Genomic DNA, 27,500 nt, shown 5'->3' with positions numbered 1-27,500 from the left:
CCTTTAACACGCCTGTTAACATTTGCATTTGAAAATATGGGAAATTTCCAGGGGAAATAAGTGATAACCAGGCCAGTGGTTTGTCAGGTCAATTGCGAATAAGAGGACTGTGGTGCGGTTCAGTTCACTTGCGCTCAAACGTGTACGCCACACGATCCAAGGACGCAGTGGGGGTTCTGGCTTGAGTGACGCCCTGGGCGCCCTGTTGGCAACTTTTCAGTAAGATGAGTAGCTATTGGCTGTCCTAGAAGTCGGGAGATGACGCCATCATCTAATTCGCATATCATTTGCTAATGAAGTAAAATGCTGTAGAAAAGCATAACCTTGTAGGAGAGACAAAAAAGAGTATTTTTTGTAAGTATATGAAGTTATACATTGCCACAAAATATAATACAATAATAAATATATTTTTTTAATATACCCCCAGTGCTTTAATGTCACATGGTGGATGTTTCATGACGTCTGAGCAGCATGGGGGCGCGAGTTTCCCGCCTGTAGAGGGCGTCAATCTGCCACATTCTGACCTGACGAGCAAAAATGTTTTTTTTTCTTTCCCCCTTGTGTCGCCCCCAAGAGAATGCCGCCTTGGGCAAGTGCCCACATGGCCCATAGCTAGAACCGCCACTGCAAGGACGTGTTAAAATGATAAATATGTGCGTGAAAATGAACCTCTCCCTCTGTGTGTTGTTTAAAAATATATTATAGAAGCTTTTAGTGAAATCTAAGGCGGTAAAAACATTAGAATATCAAACAACCAAACGAAAGCTGCCCAATCAAGTGCCTTAAGTTATGTATTAGGGTAGGGGTGGGCGATACTGCAAATTTTGGTATCAATCCCATACCGACTAAAAATAATTGAGGCTACAATTGGTGATCCCTTTTACAGATACGGTATACTTTACTAGTGAGCATATCTTTGAATGATTCTCGAATTTTTGTCTTTAATTTGCTGATCATGATTATAACCGATTACAGGCAAACAAACAAAAAATTGTTTACTCAACAATCTATAACAATATCAACAAAATAATATAATTATTCTTTTATTCCATACAGTTATTTGAGCAAAGTCCGTACTGTATTACTAAATAAGCTAATTAAAACAAAAACTACATTTTTTTTTTCAAATCAGCTGCCCACTCAAACCCACTGTGTTCAAAGACGTATGTCTTGAGATTGCATACAATTTATACATATGATATCAATAAAGTAACTTTATGAGCAACACAAAAGCACAGGTGCTTTGTGAAAATAACCATAATAGTGAATTGAAAAATATCACTACCGATACTAACAGCGACGTTGTCGATATTTAGATCGAGCCGCCAAGCCTGAATGAGTTTGTTCTTTACTTGATCCCATGACAAGAGCCAAAGTGTGCCCCGAGTATGTTTTTTTTTAATATATATTTTCGGAATCAGACTACAGAACCACAGCGTTAATGCATTATTTCCAATACAAAGTTAATAGAAAACCCCCAAACAAGTGTTTTCCCCAGCTGTGGTGGTTGTATTGCAGGGACACAAAACCTCAGAGACGAGCTAATGAGGTGAACTGTGCCATAATATTTGTCATAATGTCACCACATCAGATCCTCATTCATAAAAACGAGAGGCATTGACGTGACTCCTTGTACACATGAGGACAACCCGGTGTAGTCCTCCAAGTCACCATCAAGTGGCAGCAGTGCGCCACCTGCGCCGCATGTCGAAGAAGAACCTGCTGAACTGGGAGCTGGTGGTAACCATTTTATTTATACTCCATAGCTTGCTACGTTTTTTGTGTGCTGTCGCAATTGTTTTTTAGCAGCATAGAAGTACAACACTGGGTAAGCTGACGTAAATTATTTCGTAGCTGGAGGGATACGTTCAAAACTGGCTCTCAAACAGCGACAGAGAGTGGTCTTCTAAGGCTTGTGTGTCGAACGATGCGCCATATTGGTTCAGCTGGAGCAGCTAGCGGCTTTTTTTTTTTTTTAGCTTAGCAAGCTAATATTGGCTGCGGTAAAAATAAGCCCCTGTATTTAACTACGGTACATACCATTAAGGTTGGACTTAAAATAAAACGCCACTGGACTTAATACTGTTAGACTAAGTCGTATACTGTGGTGACAAAAGAATAGCAGTAGTAGTCAGTTAGCTTAGCCACAAGCGAGGGTCAGACAGCATTTGTGATTTTAACATTTTTTACCACGATGTGACAATAATACCATTTTAGTGTTGCATTAATATGATGTATCCCAACAGCTCTGATGAGATAATACGAATAAATGTCTTATGCTGACCATCCTAGGTCTTCAGAGATGAGCAGTTCAGAGGAAGTGTCTTGGATCTCCTGGTTCTGTGGATTAAGGGGGAATGAGTTTTTCTGCGAGGTACAGTACTGTTATCGATGGATCTATATGTTAACAGTAGCGATACGCAAGCCAAGTTTAACTTCATATCAACACTGCACAAAACGACAAATCTTGATTCACATGAACATGCGATCAAATTTCTTCCGAATGAAGACGACTTGAAAAAGTTTCACTTACAAACGCTGCCATCTTAGTCAAGGTCGTTGGCATGACAGCCGACACTTCCTCCCTGGGCTCTCGCCGGCCAGGGTAAGTTGGCTCCGCTGACCTGGTTCTACCCGCTGATGACCTGAGCGATAAACGGCGAGGCTGGCTATCATTCATCAGCTCGTGGGAGCAGAGATCACATTCATTAGTTGTATTTTCTTTTAGCCAATATTTAATGAGAATCAGAAGCGTAAATGGTTGGTGTGATTTGATGTGTTTCCATTCTTACTAAATGATCAGACTTTTCATGTGGTTAACAGGTGGATGAAGATTATATCCAGGACAAGTTCAACTTGACGGGGCTTAATGAGCAAGTCCCCCACTACCGCCAGGCCCTAGACATGATCCTGGACCTTGAGCCAGGTCTGTACTTAACTTTACATTCAAGCTTTCTCCATCCTAACGTTTGGTTAGATTGTTATTATACTGAGGAGTCTGTGTTGTAACAAATATTTTCTAGTTTCTAGTTTCATTTGACATAGTCAAACAATAATTAGTCTGTCAAATGCAGATATTGGCAATTGAGATTCATTGCAAGTAGGTTTTTAAGAGGCAAGATTTTTTAAAATGTATTTTTGCTTTAGGAATATGTGACACAAAGTTGGGTGTGAGTAAAGTTGAAGCTAAACACTTGCCTATGCTCCTTTTTGTTTTGTGGTTGTCATTTAATGATGGCTCCAGACATCAGAAACCTCCGCAGGCTTATCGGCCCCATCCCTACATACAGTATAATGCTAGCCAGCAGTAAATTGGATTGGTTGCGCCTTCTAGAAAGCTGGAGGAATCCGCTGCCTGCAGTTCCTTTAACACTCCTTAGCAAATGTGGTCGATTTTTCGGGGGAAAAAAAGAAAGGAAAAGGCAAAACACACGCGTTTCAACTTTCGGTTGTGGTTGTCACCCAAAAAATTGAACTTTATTTTTTTACAATCTGTTTTATAGTATTTGTTATTGGTGTCTTTTGCACATAGTATGACTGTTTGTTTGACTGTTTCCTATTCACATTTACTAACCGCCATTGTGTCTGCAGATGAAGAGCTGGAGGACAATCCCAACCAGAGCGACCTAATCGAGCAGGCGGCCGAGATGCTGTATGGCCTCATCCATGCACGCTACATCCTCACGAACCGAGGCATCGCTCAGATGGTAGGATCTGGCTGCTTGGGCAGAAAGCGCTGCTGCTGCTGCCTCCCCACCACGGAAGCAAATTTTCCATTGTGTTCTTCTTAATGAGATGGAAAGATATTAAAAGCATGTGGCATTATCTGAGTTAACCTGAGCATAAAAAGAGATAAACACTTTCAGGGTTGATGATTTTTTTTTTTTTCTGTCAGTATTGTACATCTGCTCCATTAAAATGTTTGATTACAGAACTGTTCCTTTCTTTCAGTTGGAAAAGTATCAGCAGGGTGATTTTGGCTACTGTCCTCGTGTCTATTGTGAGAATCAGCCTATGCTTCCCATTGGTAAGTAAATTATAATACAGTCGTCCCTCGCTACATTGCGGTTTGAGCATCACGCCCTCACTTTATCGTGGGTTTTCAAAAATAATTAATAAATTAAGCATTTTCAAGGATAAAAATGGCTAAATGAACTAATTAACTAAAATATAAATACAAGACCAAAGAAGCATTGTAATTGTGAATATAGTAGTCTAAATTGGCCACTAGGTGTCAGTAATTGTTCGGTGAGACAAGCATCAGACGTGGTTGCAAATGCAATAACAACATAATAATCAACATGGGCTGCTGTTGGGGCCGTAACCCACGACAAGCTAAAACTCAGCTCTGAGCCTTCAATGTCACTTCCTTTTAGTTTTATTTTATTACACAGACTCCTCAGTATAATAACAATCTAACCAAACGTTAGGATGGAGAAAGCTTAAGTTTTATTTATGTCTTAAACGGTTTATTGACTCTCATGTCTACAAGATTGGGTAAAATGAGTGTAAAGCCATTTAAAGCCGCCATTACAATACATTGATGAGACAATAGCCACCGCAGGAAGCACAAGGAACGGTTAACGTGTGAGTCTATTATCTTATTCATATCAAATGCAGTATGTCATCTTTTTCTGATTACATGTACAATATTGGGTATTGCAACTGTAAAGGTGGCTAGGGGTGCTATTTCATGTCTAGAGGGCTCTAATGTTAAAAAACGCATTTAGAGGATTGTAAACAGGTTTTCTATGCCGTGACTACGAAAATATTCAATTTATTAATATTGAACCCTACTTCGCGGACATCACTTGTCGCGGTCGTGTCTACGAGGGATGACGGTATACAGATATGTATTATATCATGTACCGTAGTTGGAAGTTGTCAGCTTTGCATATGCAAAACAACAAACAGTGCCGTGTAAAGAAGTAGAGCTTCAACAATTTAAAAGCAGTGTCACGCTGCAAGATGAAAGCACATCAGGTTGAGTTTCTGCTTTTCTTTGTCCCCCATCCCCCACAGGCCTCTCAGACATCCCAGGAGAGGCCATGGTGAAGCTCTACTGCCCAAAATGTATGGATGTGTACACACCTAAGTCCTCCAGGCACCACCACACAGACGGAGCCTACTTTGGCACTGGTTTCCCCCACATGCTGTTCATGGTTCACCCGGAGTACAGGCCCAAGAGACCTGCCAATCAGTTCGTCCCAAGGTTAGTTCGCTGCCTTGACCGTAATGTGGTATGCCTGCTCTGGTTTGGAGTTGAGATGCGTATGAAGAAGAAACTTCCCGCAAGTCCAATCTGTCAAGCCGGGTTGTCATTTACATGCAACATTTCTTATGCATTGTAACGAGATGCTTTTGCATGTTGTGAGTCGTAAAGACAGTAAAAACAAATGTTTGTAAAAATAAATTTAAAAAATTCAATGTAAATTCAATGAAAAAGAAAGAGGGGGAAAATGGTATGGTGAAGGCCTAAACCTCCACATTAAGTACTGGTTACTATGTTAACCTGGCTAGTCTGGGTAAACCTAATCATAGTTAATGAGTGTAAAGGTTGGTAGAAGCTCTTTGAATGTTTTGAACACCTGTTTCCATGCCAGTGTCTTATTGAGCAGAATAAATGCTGGCCAGAAGAGTTCTGCCATAGTGGGCGTCTACTGGCGACAGTCCCTAATTTAGCCTCTGTTGCTTCAATCATTTATCGAAATAAATCCCAAATCAGCACAAATACTTGTGCGCTCTGGGTGTAACAGTATTCATGTTCACATTTTATTTTGGCACGGCGCAGCGGTGAACCGATTCCCCACTTCATACACATTAAAGTGAGGGACAGGAAGTGTACATTCTGCATTCGCACTGTTCAAACTGTTACCGTTGCACTCTCTGCAAACAAGGGGTGTCCAAAGTGTGGCCTAAGTAGCTCCTCCACAGCCTTCATTTTTTTGTACAGTACTGAAAATGCACCGAGCCGTGGCCTTAAAACCTAGGTTTTAACCGTGACGTATGGCGTACCGTTACACCCTTTAGAACGCACACTATCAACTGCTCCCAAGTTGATTGTGTTCCCAGCCTTCAGTATGATGGCGTTGTTGCGTCAGTTTGTGAAAGGAAGCCACACCCTCCCCATAAGAGCAAACACAACACAATTCACTGTTTAAATTGCCCCCACTCGTTACAGTCCATCTTTTTGTTGCATTTTGTCATCGTTTGTTTGAAGCCTTTGTTTTCAGCGTATTTTAGTCACGCTACTTGGCAAAAGCAAACACTGCATACGGCCGCCTCTCCAGTGCTCTAGGATGTTTGTCACCGTCTCTCCTCCTCTTTCTGCAGGCTGTATGGTTTCAAGATCCACCCAATGGCCTACCAGCTGCAGTTGCAAGCTGCCTCCAGCTTCAAGAGTCCTGTCAAGGCCATCCGCTAGAAAGAGCAAGAATATTGTCAAAAGGGGGAGTAAATTATAATACAGCCTTCAGAGTGGCGCTTCGGAAATACACAGGTGACCCCTCTCCACTCTGAAGACTGTATCAGATTGGTTTAGAATAGAGAAAAATGTAATAAATAATCATTCTGAGGGGTGAGCGAGACATCCAAACGCACAGCCATAGTCTTCATACTTTATACATGTTTTCATATATACACACGCCTGCTAGTCCACAACCTCACCCCACCATACTTAAAGGTGCCCAAAGTATGGGTCATTTAAAGACAGTTTGGTAAAGAGTCATTGGTCTGTACCCTCTCCCCAACAACCCACTCAAACATGGCTGCTACCAGTTTGGATGTACCTAACGGATGTTTTTGCTCTATTGTTACTTTGCTGTCAGACACAGAAAAGTCAGAGAAACAGTCTGTCAAGTCTGTAAAACACAATATTTATGGAAGACTTCCTGACACCCACGCCCCTATTCCTCATTTATCTCCTCATGCTGCGGAAACCTTTTTTTTTTTTTTTTTTTTTTCTTAAGTCATGTTAAAAGCCAAATTCTGTAGGGATACGCAGGGCCACATTTTTTTTCACTGCCGATCCAATCCAATTACGTTACCAGAGCTCTGTTTGCTTTAATATGCAACCACGCCAAAAGAATATCAGCAAACGTAGCTCGAAGAATATCAGCAAACATAGCTGACTCCACACATGCGGCGCCACAACACAGGAGCACACAACCTGACATGTTCACACAGAAAGACTTAACACCTGAACATAACGTCCTGGTCATGACATTATTATTATTATAGGTGGTTTTATATGAAGCTGTATTAAATTCTTCTCTACAGCAAGTATGATATTGTAGCGACCCGGATGTTTTGTGTAGCTGTGAACGCGTCAGGCGGAGTGTGTGTGTGTTTGTGTGTGTGCACGAGAGGGTGGTGGCAGTGCATGTGTGGAGACTGCTACATTTGCTGACAACATGAAAGCACAGACGTGGGTGACTCATGGATTGGAAATTTCCACGGGTGGTATAGGCAATTTCCGACACGTGAATTACACTGGTGTCTGAACCTGAGACTCGATTGGATCGGCCCCATCCCTAAAATTCTGGTGAATATGTCTTTGCATGGACAGGGAAACAAATGGAACAGACTGGTGTGGTTTGAATCTTCACAGTAAAAGGTTCCTCCAAAAAGAGAAAGCAGCACATGATTTGTTTTGAGGTTGAAGACCACCAGCCATTGTTTTGTTTTGCTTGTAAAACATTGAGGCAGATTTTCTGGTCCCCTTTCGCTCTCCCCTCTCCTGTTGGAGTTTTTCAGGTGTCGCTACACAAGTGAATCTATTTATGTGTCCACATTTTTCTCTGTGCTACTTGGGAAGCGTAAGCAGGATTCAGAAATCTCAATAAAGGTTGATTTTGTTTTCATATATATATTTGTTGGCCCTTATTCTTATTCAGCTGCGTGTTCAGCTTCTGTTTTCATGATGCATTACAACACATGTTTTGAGGGTTTTTTTTATTTGTTTTTTTTACGTGAGTGTTGGGGGTTCCCTCTGTAGCTGTCTTTGGCAAAACAGTGTGGCCTGAGTGAGTTGTTTTGGTGTGGCACATATCTGTCAGAGTTTCCAGATGGAGAATGACTCAGACTAAACCTCAATATACACTTTTAGGAACAGCCCAGCCCTTACAAAGAGGTATACTTCATCAAGTTGAGGGTTTATTCTTAAAGGACGATCCTCTTCAAAGTGTGCACTCCCACAAAAAATCATTCAAATCCAATTAATCCATTAAGTTAACACGAAACACTTAAAAAATGGTTTTGTAAATATAGTTTTACATGCAGGAAACAGCTCAAAAGGCATATACAGTACGTGACGAATTAATTGGATAAATGAACAAAACAAATGGCATTGATTGTTGACAAAGGTGGCTATTGGGCGGGGAGGAGATATCCACACGGACATTATCTTCTGCTATGAGTTATTTCTTGAATTCAATCGTGTTTCTCACCTTCTTTAACAAAGTTCTGCCACTTGCAACTTTGTGTTGTTCCATTTTTTTTGTAAACTTTGCTTGCTATCCATCCCCAAATGTTCTCAATTGGATTTAGATCAGGGGAACACGCAGGATAGTCCAGAAGAGTAAGGTTATTCCTCCGGAAGAAGTCCTTTGTCAGGTGTGAAGTGCAGTGTTGTCCTGTTAAAAAAGCCAGTCATTACCACACGGATGAGGGCCTTCAGTCATGAGGGATGCCTCCTGCAACATCTCCACATAGCTATCTGCCGTTTGACGCCCCTGCACAACCTGACGCTCCATTGTTCCATAGAAGAATCATGATGGCGCCCCCTCCACTGTGCCGTGTGGAAAACATCTCAGGTGGGATCTCCTTGTCATGCAAGTAACGTTGGAAGCCATCAGGACTGTCAAGGTTACATTTTTGTCATCAGGGAATAAAACTTTTGTCCACCTTTGAATTGCAATGCAATTTTGTGGCATTGAAGGAGATGAAGCCTTTGAAGACTTTTTATTTTAATGCTACTCTTGCAAAGGCCATCTGATGGTTATTGGACTGCACTTGGCACCAGTAAAAACCTTCATTTGGGCTGAGGATCGCCCCGTGTCTTGTCGGTGACAGCTCTCGGGGTCTACCACTTGACTTTTTCGTTCCATAACCCTCACGATCTTTGAAGATTTGAAGTTTCAAATGACTGTCTTACTGCGTTCAACCTCAGCAGCAAAGGCGCATTGAGAGGCCTTGCTGATGCAGCTCAACAGTCGGACCACATTCAACGAAAAAGCTTTTTTGCCTTTGCAATTGAGAGATCATGACAGTGTGAATACCTGACAGAAAATAGCCCTGAGTTAAACAGTAAGGTTTCTCCAAGTCACTTAGCAGCATTCATTATTTAGCTCCATTACACCCATTGACAAACACCCAGGCAAAATGTGCGCTCAAAACAATGGAAGCCTTTTGTTGCCTCCCTCTGAGCAAACTATTTCCAAAAAGATGACTCTGAAGATGCTGTTGCATAAGACTCCTCCTCGTGCGTACACAAATCACATGAGAGTCAGGTGGACAAACAAAGTGAAGGGCCCAATAGTATTTACTATGACTAAACTTGTTAGATATTAACTCAAAGTATTTGTGTTCTGTTACAAGGGTGTGAGCAGCCACCTGTAGAAGAAGGTAAACATACTAAGGCAAGACGAGGCCTGCTCGTGTGAATTATTGCCCAAAGTCTCCTCCTTGGCTTTGAGCTTCAATATCAACTTGTTGGATGTCTCTGCCTAACAGTTTCATAACTCGACGTCGGAACTCCGAACATCAATACAAAACGCAAACAGTTCGTTCCATTATGCACTTTGATGGTAAGCGCTCAACGCCACACGCCAGATATTGAAGGCTTTTCGAAAAAGTTCCACAATAATTACTTTCAATGGTAATTAATTACATTTATGAAGTGCAATTCCATTACAATTTAAAATTACCCTTTTGGGAAACTATAACTAATTACTTTTGTTGGAAGTAATTTGCTCCAACCAACTCATCGAGTCCAGTTTAAACTATTTGAGTAACTTCAGAGTGTATCAACATCTGGCGCCCCGCAGGGCACCTTTTTTGATCCACCACTGTTTTAACAAAAGCTGTTCTTTAACACCACTAACCATTAAATAGGCATACACTCTACGTAGTCCCTCATTTATTGCAGTGAAATGGTTCCAAACCCGGCTGTGATACATAAATTTCCGCGAAGTAAGATTACTTACTTATGAATGGAATATTTTTGGAGTTAAAGCATAGAAAACCTGTTTATGACCTTCTAAATACAATTTTTAAAAACATTTTTAGACCTCTCAAGGCATGAAATAGCACCCCTATAGTCACCTTTACATTTGCATTCCCCAATAGACATAAGAAATAAGAGAAAATAAGACATAATACAGACTCACACATGAGTCACATTGTCACTCAGTACTTCCTGTGCTGGCTATTGTCTCATCAATGTAACATCACTGACACCTAGTGACCCGTGTAGGATACTACATATCATCACAACGTCTTTGAATGTGTCTTCTGAATGCCTTACATTTGTATTTTAGTTCATTTAGCAATTGTTTTGCTTGAAAATGCTTAATTTAAGGGGAAAATTTTGTTAATTTGATTAAATAAGCAGCATTCATTTATTAATTAATACATTTTTGAAAAAACGTGATAGAGTGACGCCGCGAAATTGGAAGTGCAAAGTAGCGAAGATCAGACACTCAAGGAAACAATGATTATGCTGTAGCGAACTGAAGTGCTGCAAGGGCCAAAATGATTCCAAAATTATGTAATATTCATTAAATTCTAAAAATATTTCATGAAATTATATAAATATGTATAAAATATAACACAAGTAATACTATATTTTCAAAATATTTCTTAAATTGTGATAAATTTCTAAACTTTCAAAACTAAATTTCAAAAAGTCAAAACTTTTCATGCCTTTCCAACCATGGCTCTACCGACAGTGAACATCGGCCGCCATTTAAATTATATTACAATTGATTATTCGGTGAATGCTTTATGGTTGTCAGAGATGTATTCACATAAAGGTTAGTCTGTGCAAAAGATACAATATAGAATGGCCTAATGTTGCTATGGTGTACACCAGAGCTCCCACTTTTATCCCGTTGATGGCCCCATGACAGTATGGTAGTCCATGTGTTATTTGGCACAGCATTATGTGCAGGTGCATTGTCTATATCGCGATACCCCCTGAAGAAAAAAAGGAAGCAAACACATACCTGTTCATCGGGTACTTAACTATACATCAGCACTATGTCACTCTTGTTGAGTCGAACTAGTCAAATGATGTTTGAGCTAAACTGCGGCTCAACTGTAGCTCATATCTGTTATGCAAAATGGTCTAAATGCAGGTTTTTTTGTGCTGTGCTGCGACCACTTGTCTTAATGCTAAAAATAGACATCTTGATGTGTGTACAGTACGTTAAGTCACCGTAAAAATTTCAAGTACGTGACTGTCTCTGACTCATTGGCACCGTTTCTTTTTGGGGTGGAATGTTTCATGTTTCTGTGCATGGTTTTATGTCCATCTGTGTCATATTGCAGGCTTGTGTAGAACTTTTGTTTTGTTGCTGACAGCCGCTTTGCACACACGCTCTGTTAACCGAATCAAGCTGAGCAAGAGGTGCTGCTGTTGTGTTCAATTTTCAATGTAGCTGCATCTCGATAGCGGCTATTGTTTTGGCTAAAAACACCCCTGACCCCGCCTCTGTTGATATGTGATACAAGCTGACTGCACTGACTGACCGTAGCGATTCACTAACAGGAATTCATCTGCTTAATCATGTATTTGCTCCCACTTTGTCACATGCTGTTCATTCGTTATACATTTTGATTATTTTTGAAATTATGTTTGGTATTTTTGTTGTGCTACGGATTGTGTCTTTTTTAATTAAAATTAACAATAATAATAATTATTTTTAAAATAACCATAATGATTATGATTATGTTTTATAAATGGACCAAAACACCCCAAAATGTATTATTATTATTATTATTATGAGTAGTAGTAGTATTAGTATTATTATTATTTCTTATAAAAACAGACATGGTCCAAAGCACAAAAAAATATAATAAATAAATGAACAAATTTAATCATTTTAATAAATGAAAATACAGTAAAGCACTTAAGTCTTATATTGTTAATAGTCTATTATTATTTAAAAAATAATTATAGCATTATTAATTAATACAGATAAAAGCATTAATAATTATTAAGAATAATATAAAATAATACTGTCTTGCTGTATTTTAATTTATTAAAATTATTCAGTGATTTTGTGCATGACTACTGTTTTTTTGTATGATTTTTCTGTGCTCTAGACAATGTGTAAGAAATAATAATAATCATAATAATTCTATTTAACTTAAATATTTCATTATTTTTTTATGGTACATGTGCATTTAAAGTTGATTGCCACGTCATGTCATGAAGACTTTTATATAAAAACAAGAAAAAATATATTATTGACTAAGCTATCAAAGACCTGGGAATAATGGCTTTCAAATACTTTTACTTGCCAAATAAAGACCATGTTGATCCCTCCAGTTAAGCTTTACATTAATTATGTGTAGCTATCCAAACAAGCTATAATTGATCAAAGCCATAAAGCCCATTTTTAAAACAACAACATTCACCAAAGTGTTGTTGTGTACAAATGGGCTAAGTTTATAAATACAAGGTTTCTTTCCAGCAAACCACAAAACAACAACATTGGCTCCATTATGTCATATTTAATCATCATTTTACTTGTCTTTCTTTCTCCACTTTGCGGACCTGACGGCGCGAGAACGTGAACACGTGACGCAACCAGGAAGTGTCCCGAAGGCTAAAGAAACATTCCAGCGACATTGGCGAAAGAACTCTCGGCTGGGTCCTCCGGAGGATGCAAATCCTGAATTTGGGAGGCGCCATGAAGTCACAGGTGGAACTTTTTTTTAAGGAAAAAAAAGTGCTTTGCTGTGCAGTAAGACCTCCTCTGGTTGGATAACGGTGACGTTGGGATGGGAGGGTGGAAGATTATAAATGAGGCGATGTGTAAAGACTAAAAAAAAAAAAAAGACTAGCTAGTTTGATGAAGGTTGTGATAACGGTCTGAGTCCATTCTCCACGCAGGTCTTTTTATCCAACATGAACAGAATTATTTACCAGCTTTTGGCGGTGGGAGTCTGCTTCGCCATAGGTAAGAAAATACTCTCAATTCGACACTTTTCGAATGGTTTTCAACGCTACTCGCAGAATTAGGCGTTATTTGCTGTGAGGTTTGGTGCGTGTACCTGTTATGGAGAGCAGGCTTATCCCCCCCCTCATTTTCAGCCTTAAGAGAATATCAAGTTAAAACTATATATAGTTTGTTTGGGTCTGCACACTCACAGGGGACTTAAAAGGCAAATTGGACTGACCAGAGACACACCCTAAAACGCACACACACACACACACACGGAGTAAATGAAAAAATAGAATTGTGTCAATTGCCCTTGTTTTTCCAGTGACCTCAGGAAGTATCACATGCTTATTGGTAACGTCTTTCAACTCATTAAACAGTCACTTTGTGGCGGAAATTGCTATATTAGATTATTTATTTTGAATTTAATAATCAGGAAATACGAAACAGGTGGGAGGAACATAGAAAATGTGAATAACCTTTTTTAGATTGTGCCTCCTCTTGTTGCTAGGTAGACAAATTTGAGTCATCTATTTTGATTTTTAATTCAATTTGATGTATATTTATTTAATATTGTTTATTGTGTCATTTTTAAAAAAAAGCTATGCAGCCCAGCACGGCAGGGAAAGGACAGGGAGAACTGGCAGGTTCGAGGTAAACTATTCCAAAAACAACATTTCAAGTGAAATCACTACTCGAGATAAAATAAACTATTTTCATCGCCTCAGGTGGATCAGGTGGAACACAGCCTCACTTGCCCCGCAGATTTGTAAATCAGATTCTGCCGAAACAGAAAAATACACAAGGCTTTTGTTTTTTGTTCCAAAAAGTCAGACGAAAACTGAAACGCACAAAACAAAGGTCTTTTTTTCCCAAAGTGAATCACGTAAAGCCAATTAATGCATTCCAGACGCCCCAAAATATGAACAGAAATACATTTTATGGAGAATAATTATCATTTTACGTGCAGAAAACAATGCAAGATACTTATAAATGACAAATTTATTGTTGATGCGGACTTCCCTTGTGTTTCTTACCTTCTTTATCAAAGTGCTGGCACTTGCAACTTCCTTTGGCCCCATGGCGGGTTATTTTGCAGTCTGCACTCAATAAAAGATGCACGGACAGTGAGTCAACGACGTGGAGGGTGCTTTGTTTGGGCAATTGTCGTCCCTTGTCGCGTCACGGTATGAATTCCGCGGCTTCACACTCTATCACGTGTTTTTCAAGATGAATTAACTACTAAATTGCCATTTTGTGGTTGACTATGGCTTGTTATTAGTCCAAAAATATGCAATTTTACGTATTCTTTGCCAACATTTTGCTTTTTTTCAAGCATACATATGGCTAAATGAACAATAATACAAATATAAGGCATTGAGAAGGCACATTCAGAGGTGTGAAATGGATTATTCAGCACTGGTCGCTAGGTGTCAGTAATGTTAAATTGATGACACAATAGCCACCGCAGGAAGTGCGCTGTCCAGGAAGGAAGTCTCCCAATGCTAATGTGTGACTCTCTTATGTCTAATCTGTCTTATTTTCTGTTATGTCTGCTATATTGGGTAACACGAGTGTAAAGGTGACTATAGGGGTGTTATTTCATGTCGAGAGGGCTCTAATAATGTAAAAAAATTGTATTTAGAAGGTCGTAGACAGATTTTTAATGCTTTAACTCAGAAAATATTTCATTTATAAGCAAGGATTCCTACTAAATGTTGTTCTGCTGACACACAGTTCTGTGTTACAGCTGTTTTTGCATGGGTTTATTCCGCCCCAAAAACGTGCACGTTTTTGCGAATGTGAGCGTGAATGGTTGTCTGTACGTGCCCTGTGATTGGCTGGGGACCAGTCAGCTGGTACAGGCTCCAGCTCACCTTTTGTTGATGTTCCACACCTATAATCGTAGCTCAACAAGAACGCAGGGGGAGTTGTCAGGTTTTTGCAAAAGAACAAGTAGCAGCACCTGTGCGTGCATGTGTGCGTGTGCGTGTGTGTGTGTGTATGGGAGGGGGGACACATTGCACATTTGCCCCGATGCTGTTTATTCCATGCTGGGGTGAGGCTGCCCATGTGTGGTAGGAGGAGCCTTTTTGTGTTTTCCCTAGACGTGATTGAAAAGACTGGATCACGTCTCGACTTGTCAGCCATCGCATGAGAAATTCCTCACCTCATAACAGTTGAGGCCCGTGTCTCAAATTCCATTTCCACAGAGGATTTGCAGAGTCTGCATGACAAGTAACAGTTGTTCTCTGACTATTGTGTTTATGGTGCCATTGTCCCCCCACCACCACCACCCCACCCGGTTTTCTCCTTTTGTCCCGGTCTCCTGTTTCAGACCACACCCTCGCTTGCACCGACCCTTTTATTCCCATCCTGGCTGCTTTGAGCTTTCAGGTGTTGTGTAACCTTTTAGCCCCAATATGATGTTGGTCATTCCACACTCAGCTTGTTGGTCACTGCTAGTTTTCCCGTTGCCTTGTTTATTTATTTTCATCTCAACATGATACAAGCTTCTATTTGACAGCACGGTGTCACATAAATGGACAAAATACCCCCCCACCAGTGGCAAAAAGCCCACACATTTTGATACCGTAAACCCAATAATATGCCGCTCACACGTACAAAACACATTTTGAATTCATGTTTACGCATTCCAGCATCTTCCTGCTGGAAAATGTTGAGTGCATTGGTTTCTGAGACAGCGCCCTCTTCTGGTTTCATAGCTGTACATTCTTTTTTTATTTCCCCTTGATGATAGCGCTATCAAACCACTTTCTATTTAAGTTAATAATAATAAAAAAAATTAGAGGGTGAAGCAGAAAAAAAATCTGGATATGCGGGGGTGCGAATGCCGAATTGTGATTGTAGGCGGAGATATATACATTATTAAATTTAGAAATAAATATTTATTATTTATATTATTTGTTTACAAAATATATATAATTTCTAAGTAAATACAAAAAATATATGAATGAATTATATTATATAAATTTATTGAAAATTATTTGTTAAATTAAAAAATAAAAATAAAAAAATATTATATAAATTAAATCATGTAATCTAATTGTATAAAATATGCATTTTGGACTAGATATAAATAAAATATTTTGTATAAATTATAATATATATATATATATATATATATATATATATATATATATATATATATATATATATATATATATATATAGTATAAATCAAATATATCAAATTAAATTATTTATATTATATTGTTTATTTATATTATACAAATAATTTTTAAAAAATCTGTTATTGTAAAATATATGCATTTGAGACTGCGGCCAGACTTTAGGCACGCCCTGTATTATACGTATAAAATATAAACACAAATATATTATAAAATGAATCAAATAGTAGTACAAAGTAATATATATGTATATTTGGAATTTTAAAAAGTTAAATATTTTATGTATAAAATGAAACATTTTATATATTTGTATAATATATGCATTTTTGACTGTCCATACTTTAGGCACACCCTATATTTTATTTATTTATATATATATATATATATATATATATATATATATATATATATATATATAGGAAGGGTCAACATGCAAACATGCAAAAAAAAAACTTGCACTTGGGAAAAAAAAGCTTAATAGAAAGCAAAACAATGGTGTGAAAAAAACATTCCACACCAGACACCTAATGTAAAAAGAGTTTCCTCTTTGGTTGTCATGGCAACAGCACCAACTTTGTTCTAGTACCTATTATTATTATTATTATTATTATTATTACTTATTATTACTTATTGTAGCTTAAAGGAATCTTAGAATTGAGCTACACTCCCAACTGTGGGCTTAACAAATGCAAAGACTTTGTTGTTTTTGATCTGGTTCATTCCCCCGCCAGGCTGGTACCTCCCATCCTGTCACAGGCATCTTGAAATCCCAACACAAACCCCTGCTATTTGCTTTACACACCTGACTCACCTGTGTGTATGTTTGGAGATGCTTGTGCAAGGAGAGGAATGGCTCAAACTTGACCAAAACGCGTGACTTCTTCTGGTGTTTAGTTTCAACTTTCAAGCCTCACTTCATGTTTTTTTTTTTTTCCCCCACCTGTAGCTGCTGCCGCTGCTCATTGTTTGCTCCGTTTTCCTGTTTCCCACAGTCCAATACAAAGCAGAACCTGACCTGCGCTTTTTACAGCGAGAGTTTCACACATGTATTAACTCTCCTAAGAGAACAATGAAACATGGGTAGCTTTCTAAAACTATAAACTTAACTTCTTGGGCCTTTTAGCATCATCTGGTGGACAACTGTGGCATTACACAACGACGTCACTTGTCTTGAAACGGTCAGTTCACCTAGCCAACAGCAGGGGGCAGTATATGCATGACGTGAACTTTGCTGAAGAGCCACGCCTAAAAGTTCAGACAGCTTAGACTTCCACCTTCCAGTGCCTCCCTACAGGCTCTAAATACTAGCATGTATTTGGTTGCTGTTCAGTGAAAATATTAAGACCATCTACAAAGACATAAAAAAAAATTTAGTTTTAATGTATTACAATATATTATCTATTTTGGTATTGGAAAATATTTAAAATATTTTTAGCTTGATTTAAATATTAAACGTGCCATCAATAAAACCTGTTTTGACAGTCAAAATGTTCTTAATTTTTTTTGCTAAAAACAAAATGTAAATTAAATTAAATTGGGGAAAAAAATGAAAATGTAAAATGATTTCAATTGGAGGTGTTTGCAGACGAGTGTGTGAATGTAAGAACGTATTGTTGCATCTGCTTTCGTTTGCATCATGTTCCTGTGACTCATGCTGCATGTCTCACCTCACTGCTTTTTGCTCAGGCGTGGCTTTTGGAACATGGAAAAATCACGTACAGGCGGCATTTTTCCCCCGTTGACGAGTTCTGGGAGAAATGAGTTTCACCTTAAATAGACGACAACAACAAAAAGAGGGGGAAAAAGACGTGTTCGTGTGAACTATTTATTAGATGTTTATCTGTTCTCTCTGGTGAGAAGGACGTTGTTGTATTGACACACAATGGTGTGTGTGTGTGTGTTGTACATCTATCTTGTTGGACTGGATTTTGGGAAGGAGGAAAGCTGACGTAAACTCGTCTGTCAGCATTTTGGCGCATCTAAGGTGCGGTAGGCCACCTGATAGTTGACGTTTTTTATCGTAAAAGCGTATGCCGTCATCACTTTCTCAGCCCAGTGAGTCAGATATTGTGTATATTTAGAGTTCATTGCCTGATTTCATTGGTGGTGAATCAGTTAATGTTAATGTTAATGTTACAAACAAGCCCGTTGAATGACAATCAACTCCTAACTGGGCTATAAATGATATGCGTCACGGGTGTCTGCATTTTTTCCCACGAGCATCCAGAAAAATTGAAGGATGTTTTTTTACCTTTTTGTTCCTAAAACATGCTAAAACCAATCTGTCGATAGTAGACTAACAAAGAGGCAATACATTTACTTTTAATTTACAATTATAAATAATAATAATAATAATTATTATTATTATTCATTATTCCTCTAAAATGAGCAATTATTTTGGACAGTTTGAAAATAGAACAATATTTTGACACATTTTTTAAAAGTGGTTTCATGCACAACTTATGTTAATTATTTCCTGATTATCCAAATACTATTTTTTTAAGTTTTTTAAGTAAAAAATTAGAAGTTTCAGATCTACAATTTTAATAAATTATTAAAAATTGCAAAAATATTTTGCAGGCCAATATAAAAATAGCCGAGGCTCCCATAGAAAAATACCTAAATATATTATAACACAATGATGCAGTGAATTACTACAAATATTGTTTGAAAAATGGTAACTAAATGAGGTAAAGATCTCCCAAGTATTTGAAGGAGTGCCCTAACATGACACGGGAGGGTGTGAACAAAAGGTATTGCGCCGATATTTAATGATGGCTTGTAATAATACGTGCTATGTGTTTGTTGTATTGTCACAGTTCAGTGTGTTTGGTGCATCATCTTCCGCCGTAAATAGTAGCGTCAGTGAGGCACGATGATGCCTGTTTTTTGTCGGTTTGACACCACCTTACGTTTTCCATGAAATGCTGGAGTCTTATTGACAGTCATTCATGTTTTCCTGTGTTTCGAATGCGCTTCCATCAGTACACTTAAGTCTTAAATAAGTACATTGTGTACTTAATTTTTTTAGTTTTGACAGTGTAGTACTGTCCCAAATCCATTACTGTCCTTAGCAGTGAGGTTCATGGCTGGTGAGGCCCTGTTGCAATTTTTTTAAATGTTAGTCAAGGTTGCTCATTAGCTCATTCAATCCCAGCCATTTTTCAAAAGGCAACCCCTTCAGTACCGGCCATTTTGGACAATTTTGAGTGATTTTTCAAGGCGCGAAGAATATTGTGTTCTATGGTTATATGAACATGGAACCTACCAAAAGAAAGATTAGACTCCCGTCTTTCAGCAGGAAAAAAAAAGTGTGTTTCTACCTTTTTTCCTTTCTTTAGTAATCAGCAGTAGAACATGGGTGTGTTTTTGGAAAATCTCAGTTCCCGACAAGGAAAGGGAGATACAAAATATACATTTCGAGCATAACGTTCACTTTGAAACAAATGTCTTGCTTTTGTGACAGCTGAAATATCTAAACAACTATACAAACATAAACACAAGAAGGGGTTGCTTTACATCAAAATAACTATTTGTTTACAAATTTAACACCATGAACTACAGTATTTACAATTTTTGCGTCTGGAACTAAAGAGCGAGTGTGCACCCGTGCGCATGTGTGTGTACATTTCCCTGCAATGCATAACCTTCGGCACGCTACAGTCCTCCATGCTCTTCCACTTCCTCCTTGCTGTCGAGTGTGTTATTACATGCAAAAGATCCAAGCTTTGCTTTGCTCCTTGTGAAATGACTGTGAAATGATCCATGAGATGTATTCCATTGTAACCTGCATGCATGTTCAAATAAAATTCAACCAAAGCAAACCAAATCCGTGCCGAGCTCTTATCAAATGCACTTCTACCACATGGTGGCCATTTTTCTGGCTTAAAACCGCTCTAACAGTGACATTGAGTTAGTGTTCACTGCAGAAATGACAATCTTAAAAGAATAAAAAGTGAACCTTTGATGTTATTTTGTTGTTTTTTGAGTAGATCAGTTTGTCCGTCTCATGTGATGTAATTTGTGTTAATCGGTTGAAGTAATTGCTGACATTATTTTAATCCTGACCTTTTGTTTTCAGGCCACGCTTTGCAGTGCTATGAGTGTAAAATTGGCTTCTGGAACTTGTGCCTAACCAAGGAGGTGACCTGTGCCAAAGGGGAGCATTGCTTCAGCGGTAAAGGCTCGGCTGGTAAGCAACTTCAAAACCCTTGCCCCATTTCTCGCTCATCACATTCCTTGTGGAAAACAGATGTAGCGTTGTGTAACAAGAAGCGTCCGGTGTCACTCAAGAATGTGACACAGTAGGCATTCCATGCAAGCTTTACTCTTGGAATAATTACTTGCGGAATAAGGTAAGCGCTCGTAAAGATGCGGAGATAAGAGATAAGGCCAGAAGTCATATCACATCATGTGCCACTGCGGTTTTTAATTCTTATTTTCGCAAGCGCTGTTAGCAGCAATCCTACAACAAAAAAATAGAACCGTTGTAGGGATGTGATTGTTTTTTTTCTCCTGATAATGATATCGGCGCTCCAGGCTGCAACAAGCCTGCTAGTGCGGCATGTTCGCGATCTGGGATTGTAAATATGCCATTTGCAATGGAAGCGCTGGTCACTCCTGCACACTTATGAAATATAAACCTTTTTATCTGACGTAATCTAGAAACATTGAACATAATTAACGGTCGGGGCATGCTCCTAATGAGACTACGGATGGTGTCCTGGGGGTTCTCCTCCCAGATCTGGACTAGGGCATCACTGCGGTACCTGGACGCATGGAGGAGATTCCAGGAGACAGGTAGTTACTCCAGGAGAGCTGGACAGGGCTGTAGAAGGTCCTTCAACCCTCAGCAGGATCGATGTCTGCTCTTTTGTGCAAGGAGGAACAGGATGAGCACTGCCAAAGCCCTACAAAATGACCTCCAGCAGGCCACTGGTGTGAATGTTTCTGACCAAACAATCAGAAACAGGCTCCATGAGGGTGGCCTGAGGGCCCGACGTCCTGTAGTGGGCCCTGTGCTCACTGCCCAGCACCGTAGAGCTCGATTGGCATTTGCCATAGACCACCAGAATTGGCAACTACACCACTGGTGCCCTGTGCTCTTCCCTGATGAGAGCAAGTTCAACCTGAGCACATGCGACAGACGTGAAAGGGTCTGGAGATGCCGTGGAGAACGTTATGCTGCCTGCAACATCATTCAGCATGACCGGTTTGGTGGTGGGTCAGTGATGGTCTGGGGAGGCATATCCCTGGAAGGATGCACAGACCTCTACAGGTTAGATAACGGCACCCTGACTGCTATTAGGTATCGGGATGAAATCCTTGGACCCATTGTCAGAACCTATGCTGGTGCAGTGGGACCTGGGTTCCTCCTGGTCCACGACAATGCCCGACCTCATGTGGCTAGTGTATGCAAGTAGTTCCTGGAGGATGAAGGAATTGATACCATTGACTGGCCCCCACGTTCACCTGACCTAAACCCAATAGAACACCTCTGGGACATTATGTTTAGGTCCATCCGGCGCCGCCACGTTGCTCCTCAGACTGTCCAGGAGCTCATTGATGCCCTGGTCCAGATCTGGGAGGAGATCCCCCAGGACACCATCCGTAGTCTCATTAGGAGCATGCCCCGACGTTGTCAGGCATGTGTACAAGCACGTGGGGGCCACACAAACTACTGAGAATCATTTTGAGTTGCTACAATGACATTTTGGCAAAATGGACCAGTCTGCTGCATCATTTTTTCACTTTCATTTTTGGGGTGTCTTTGATTTCCCCCCTCTATAGGGTGATCATTTTCATTTCTAGCAAATGATGTGGCATCATTTTGTTACTAATACATCACCCACTTATTATCAGGAAAGATATTCAAGATCATTTTTTTCCCCCAGTTTAGATCTGATGTGTTTCTGAAGTGTTCCTCTCATTTTTTTGAGCAGTATAATATGACAACATATTTCGTCTTTAATAATTTAAACTCAATACAAATTACATCATATCACCTGTTTATTCTCCTAAAATTTTGATTTTCATTCTCCTTAGAATACGACTTTTTTCTCCTTAATATTTAGACTTTATTTTCATAAAATGAGTTGTTTTTTCCATTCCTGCTGTCTTTTTTTTTTTTTTTAATTCTCCAATTATTTCAACTTTTTTTTGTGTACATTTTCTACCTCGTAATCATGACTTTATTCCCATAATAGTTTGACTTTATTCTCGTAACATTATAAGTTTTTCCATGAACTAATTGTTCCGTTGTTTCTAATAATATGACGACTTAAAAAAATACCTTTTTTTTCTCTTTAATATTTCAGCTTTGTTACTAAAATGATGCTATTGTTCCTCATTATAACTCATAATAACCACATTTTTCATAGGATTACAACTTATTTTGACTTTACTCTCGTAAAGTTACCACTAGCTTTGTCGTAAGAGCCGCTGCCTAGATCAGTATCGGTAATGAAGTGCTGGACGATATCTGATATTGCTAATTAAGCCGATATCGGGCATCTCTAATTATATGTATCGCATGAATGCACAGGTGAGTCATTGGAAGTCCCGTCCACATCATGATCAAAGGCGATTACATAGCTTGTTGCTAATATGGAGATGAGCAACATAGCGAAACACCCAATGACGATCAAACCTGCTCGGTTGGACGACTGGTTAAACCTGTCAGCATTATCTTGATTCTTACGGGCTAACGACGACTCACCTGGCACATCAGCAAAGACGCCTCCGTTTGTCTTTTAGACATTCAAACCCATTCGCATAAACCCCACATTTGAACTCCCCAAAGATTGTTTAAATGTTTATTTGGATGCAACCTGCTGTCTTGACTTCGGGATTGAATTTAGCAGCAATTTGATGTATTGAATCCAATTCCTTCCTGTTCAGATGCCAATGTTTCTAATCTGGATGTGCTATTTATGGGTTTAATGTGCCTTTGATATGTTTTTTGTTGTTTTTTTTGATACGCCATATGTTTCAGTTTGTATTGTAATTGTGTTTATATGTAGTTACTATGTTAAAATACTTGTATCGCTTTCAAAATGATCCAATTTGAACCAATGCGCCATGGGTATGCATTAATCCAGATTGCATATTTGGTTTCTGGTTAGGGCTTTTCAGATACAGTGGGGGTTTTTTCCAGTTTGAACAAAATTTGCAGTGATTATGTAGGCTCAAATGCTTTAATGTCAAAAAAGGGAAAAGTTCTTTTTAACCAGTTCCGATGCATATATGGCAGAAAAATCGTATCTGATTTGAACAAAGAAGCTTTAATGTTAAATCAGGTTTAGGTTGGATACTTGGTGGTGTGAAATGTGTTTGCCCCCTTTCTAATTTCTTATTTTTTTGCATGTTTGTTACACTTACCTTCAGATCATCAAACAAATTTAAATATTAGTCAATGACAACGCAACCAAACACAAAATGCAGTTTTGAAATGAAACTTTTCATTATTAAGGGAGAATACAATCCAAACCTACATGGCCGCTCTGTGTGGAAAAAGTGATTGTCCCCCTAAACCTAATACCTGGTTGGGCCACCCTTAGCAGCAACAACTGCAATCAAGCGTTTGTGATAACTTGCAATGAGTCTCTTCCAGCGCTGTGGAGGAATTTTGGCCCACTCATCTTTGCAGAATTGTTGTAATTCAGCCACAGTGGAGGGTTTTCCCAGCATGAAGCGCCTTTTTAAGGTCATGCCACAGCATCTCAATAGGATTCAGGTCAGGACTTTGACTAGGCCACTGCAAAGACTTCAGTCATTCAGAGGTGGACTTGCTGGTGTGTTTTGGATCATTGTCCTGCTACAGAACCCAAGTTGGTTTCAGCTTGAGGTCACCAACAGATGGCCGGACATTCTCCTTCAGGATTTTTTGGTAGACAGCAGAATTCATGGTTCCATTTATCACAGCAAGCCTTTCAGGTCTTGAAGCAGCAAAACAGCCCCAGACCATCACACTACCACCACCATATTTTACTGTTGGTATGGTGTTCTTTTTCTGAAATTACGCCAGATGTAATGGGGCACACACCTTCCAAAAAGTTCAACTTTTGTTTCGTCAGACCACAGAGTATTTTCCCAAAGGTCTTGGGGATCATCAAGATTTTTTTCGGGCAAAATTGAGACGAGCCTTAATGTTCTTTTTGTTCAGCAGTGGTTTTGGTCTTGGAACTCTGCCATGCAGGCCGTTTTTGCCCAGTGTCTTTCTTTTGGTGGAGGCTTGAACACTGACCTTAACTGAGGCAAGTGAGGCCTGCAGTTCTTTGGATGTTGTTGTGGGGTCTTTTGTGACCTCTTGGAGGAGTCTTTGCTGCACTTTTGGGGTCGTTTTGGTTGGCCGGCCACTCCTGGGAAGGTTCACCACTGTTCCATGTTTTCACCATTTGTGGAAAATGGAAAATTTGTTTGATCTGAAACATTTAAGTGTTACAAACATGCAAAAAAGAAAACACTTTTTCACACCACTCTGTGCGTGTGTGTGTGTGTGCGTGTGTGCGCACAACTTTTTTTGTTAATATTTTGACTTGTAAAATTATTGCCGATTTTTACGTTTTAGCAGATTTTTTTCCTGTTAATTATATTTTTTGAATATAATAAACAGCCACGGGCCGCAAATGGCCACACTTTGGACACCCAAGGGCTAAATGATTAAATCTTTTCAAAAGAGATGATAGGACGGTGCTCTCTGTGGGGGAGAGGTGGTGTTGTAGACCCCCGCCCCCTTCAGAGATGTTTTCTGAACTTTGATGTAATGGCTTCCCTCACTCCTCTTTCAAACTGTCTTCTCTGTCCAGATTATGCAAATCTCTGACCTCAAAAGATTGCTTCTTCTGAGTCTTGCCTCGAAGCGATAGCACGTCTGTGTTGCGACATGCACCAGCTCAGAGGCTGCTTGGCTTCCCAAATATCAGAACATACTGTATTTAAAAAGTGCATTCCTCACTGCACTAGACCGCACACACACCACATTCTTTTTCTTCTTTCTGGTTAGGTTACTTTTTACCTTCTTTAAACTTGTACGCATTTAGTCCAAATTTTGCGTGTCACAGGTTTTCAATGAGTAAATTGGTCACGCTCAAATAAAATTTTGAAAGGTTCAAAATTCGCGGCACGCATCATTTCCATGAACTGGTTGTGAGCGCATGGCAACCTGTGCCTCAACAATGCGGGTGGTGCGTATCAAAGCATGTCTCATTCACGTGAATGGGTTAACTTTTCCGCCACCTCTTGGTGCAAGTTGGAGGGGATTCTCAAGTAATTTCTGCTGCCTCTTGGATCTTCCTTGTGAATTTATGTTCATAAGTAATCACAATTCCCAAAGCGATTTCTTCTAGTCAGCAATTCCCTTTCCCACGCTGTCCGTGCCTCCCTTTTTTCTGGTTTATGCCTCTGTCCTGCTTTTTCACACTTGGCTTTCTTTTCTGCAATGAGAGCTTCTTTTCTGGGGTTCAACATCATGATTGGCTCCTGCCAAAGAGCTGCCTGGTCCTCACGGACTTATATTCCAGTGCGGTTTATATACTGTATGTACAAATCTGTTTTTTCTCCAAATTGAGTGCGGCTTATGCAGAGGAATTTAAGGATAATTTATGAGCAAACGGAACGCAAACGGTGCACAAACTAGTCTTCGCCCACGGCGTAAATAAATAAATGACACGCATCCACATGCAATTTTTGGGACAATGCGGAGGCAAAGTGGAAACACTGAAGACACAATGTGGCGGTGAGATCAACACGGGCGCCGCCTTTGTGGTTTATTTCTTGAATTCATCAGTGTTTCGAGACCTTCTTTATCAAAATGCGGGCACTTGCAACTTTCTTTGGCTCCATTTTCCGTTATTTTGCAGCCCTATCAAAAGAAAAGCACAGACTTTCGGAGAGAAACACTATTGAATTCGAGAAATAACTCACGGCAAAACAGGAAGGTGGTGTTCGTGTTGATCTCGCTGCTCTTTGGAAACAATCATGTCTTTTTAAAGAAGGTAAACGTGAGCTTATGTGTCCTTTTCATTCCTGATTTATATTTATGTTCGTTTTCTGCATGTAAATCTTTAAAAATATTTTGTGTTAACATTTTTTGCTTTTGTAGAACAGATTATTTGGATTTACATTATTCCTCCTCCTATAGTTGGACATTCTGGAACACTAAGGAAAGTTCCACTGTGTTCTTTATTGTTCCAATATTATTTCATCTCTTACTGAATAGCGTCTTTGTTGTCAAGAGTGATTGATTCCGTTAAAATGGTAAACCGGAATTTCAAGCGCATTTCTGGGCTTTCCCAACATGTCGTAGTAGACATACTTTCCATTCCCCGAGTGCCTGCTGCCACATTGAAGCGCAGCTAGCGCTGACGATGTTGTCCTCGTCTCCCCTTCAGCCGGCTTCGTGGACGTCTCCATGAAGGGCTGCCTGGCCATGGTCGAGTGCAACTCCACCAAAGAGGTGAACTTCCCCTCCAGCAGCTCCAACGCCACCATCTACAAGATGACCAGGACGTGCTGTGACACCAACCTGTGCAACGCTGCGCCCGGCCTGCCCGCCGCCTCGGGCCTGCACTTGGCCCTCGCCACCATCAGCGCCCTCCTCCTGGTCAACGTGCTGGTGTGAAATGTCCTCTCAGCAACATAACCAGCCGCACCGACAGACAGCCTGCTTTTGTTTCCACCTTATAAAACCTTTTCGAAAGCTCCAATCCATTTCCTCGTGTCGTTTCTAGATTCATGCCGAAATTGAGCAGTTGTAAGAAAAACACTGTTGAAAAAGTTGCACACATTTTTCTAATTGTGCTCGTTGCCAAAAGCTTTTTGTTCCTCTTGAAATTAATCATTTCCTTTTTTTTTCCGGTGCGAATAATCCCTTCTATTTTTCCTGTTTAACTGGATTCATTGTTCTAAATATCGGTGTTGCTTCCAAGCTGTGTGGGTTGTTTTTATTTGGACTGCATACAGTAAAGGGTGAGCGTTTGTTTATTTAGACATAACATTGAGATAAGGTGAATTTGCACACCATAACAGCTCTTATCTCTGGATTTGTGCCCAACAACTTCCTCATGCGGACACTTTTACTTTCTACTCCTCCCAAACGGCGCGTGTGTGAGTGTGTGTGGAAATGGCACAACTCGTAATATTGTATGATTTCAAAAATATGCAATAAAATTTTCACCCCA

At 39.6% G+C, this 27,500-nt stretch overlaps 2 protein-coding genes across 3 annotated transcripts; both read left to right on the top strand.

The window, feature by feature from the left end:
- Positions 1-1,671: 1,671 nt before the first annotated feature.
- On the top strand, positions 1,672-7,866 carry csnk2b (casein kinase 2, beta polypeptide). Of its 2 annotated transcripts, none has more exons than XM_054764237.1 (7): positions 1,672-1,740; positions 2,293-2,374; positions 2,824-2,926; positions 3,592-3,707; positions 3,952-4,027; positions 5,023-5,212; positions 6,334-7,866. In XM_054764237.1, the coding sequence occupies exons 2-7, from the start codon at positions 2,303-2,305 to the stop codon at positions 6,422-6,424; spliced, it is 648 nt and encodes a 215-aa protein (XP_054620212.1). In that variant the 5' UTR covers positions 1,672-1,740; positions 2,293-2,302; the 3' UTR covers positions 6,425-7,866. The 2 variants fall into 2 exon arrangements, with proteins under 2 accessions (XP_054620212.1, XP_054620211.1); XM_054764236.1 differs by having other exon boundaries at positions 1,710-1,828.
- A 4,966-nt stretch (positions 7,867-12,832) lies between these two features.
- Positions 12,833-27,500, top strand: LOC129173386 (prostate stem cell antigen-like). The gene is made up of 4 exons (XM_054764238.1): positions 12,833-12,929; positions 13,121-13,187; positions 20,402-20,512; positions 26,712-27,500. The coding sequence occupies exons 1-4, from the start codon at positions 12,891-12,893 to the stop codon at positions 26,939-26,941; spliced, it is 447 nt and encodes a 148-aa protein (XP_054620213.1). The 5' UTR covers positions 12,833-12,890; the 3' UTR covers positions 26,942-27,500.

Source organism: Dunckerocampus dactyliophorus, chromosome 20 (genome assembly GCF_027744805.1).
Source record: "Dunckerocampus dactyliophorus isolate RoL2022-P2 chromosome 20, RoL_Ddac_1.1, whole genome shotgun sequence".
In the NCBI taxonomy this organism is placed as follows: Eukaryota; Metazoa; Chordata; class Actinopteri; order Syngnathiformes; family Syngnathidae; genus Dunckerocampus; species Dunckerocampus dactyliophorus.
The sequence above is the reverse complement of the archived record's forward strand: the minus strand, read 5'-3'. Positions and strand labels throughout refer to the sequence as shown.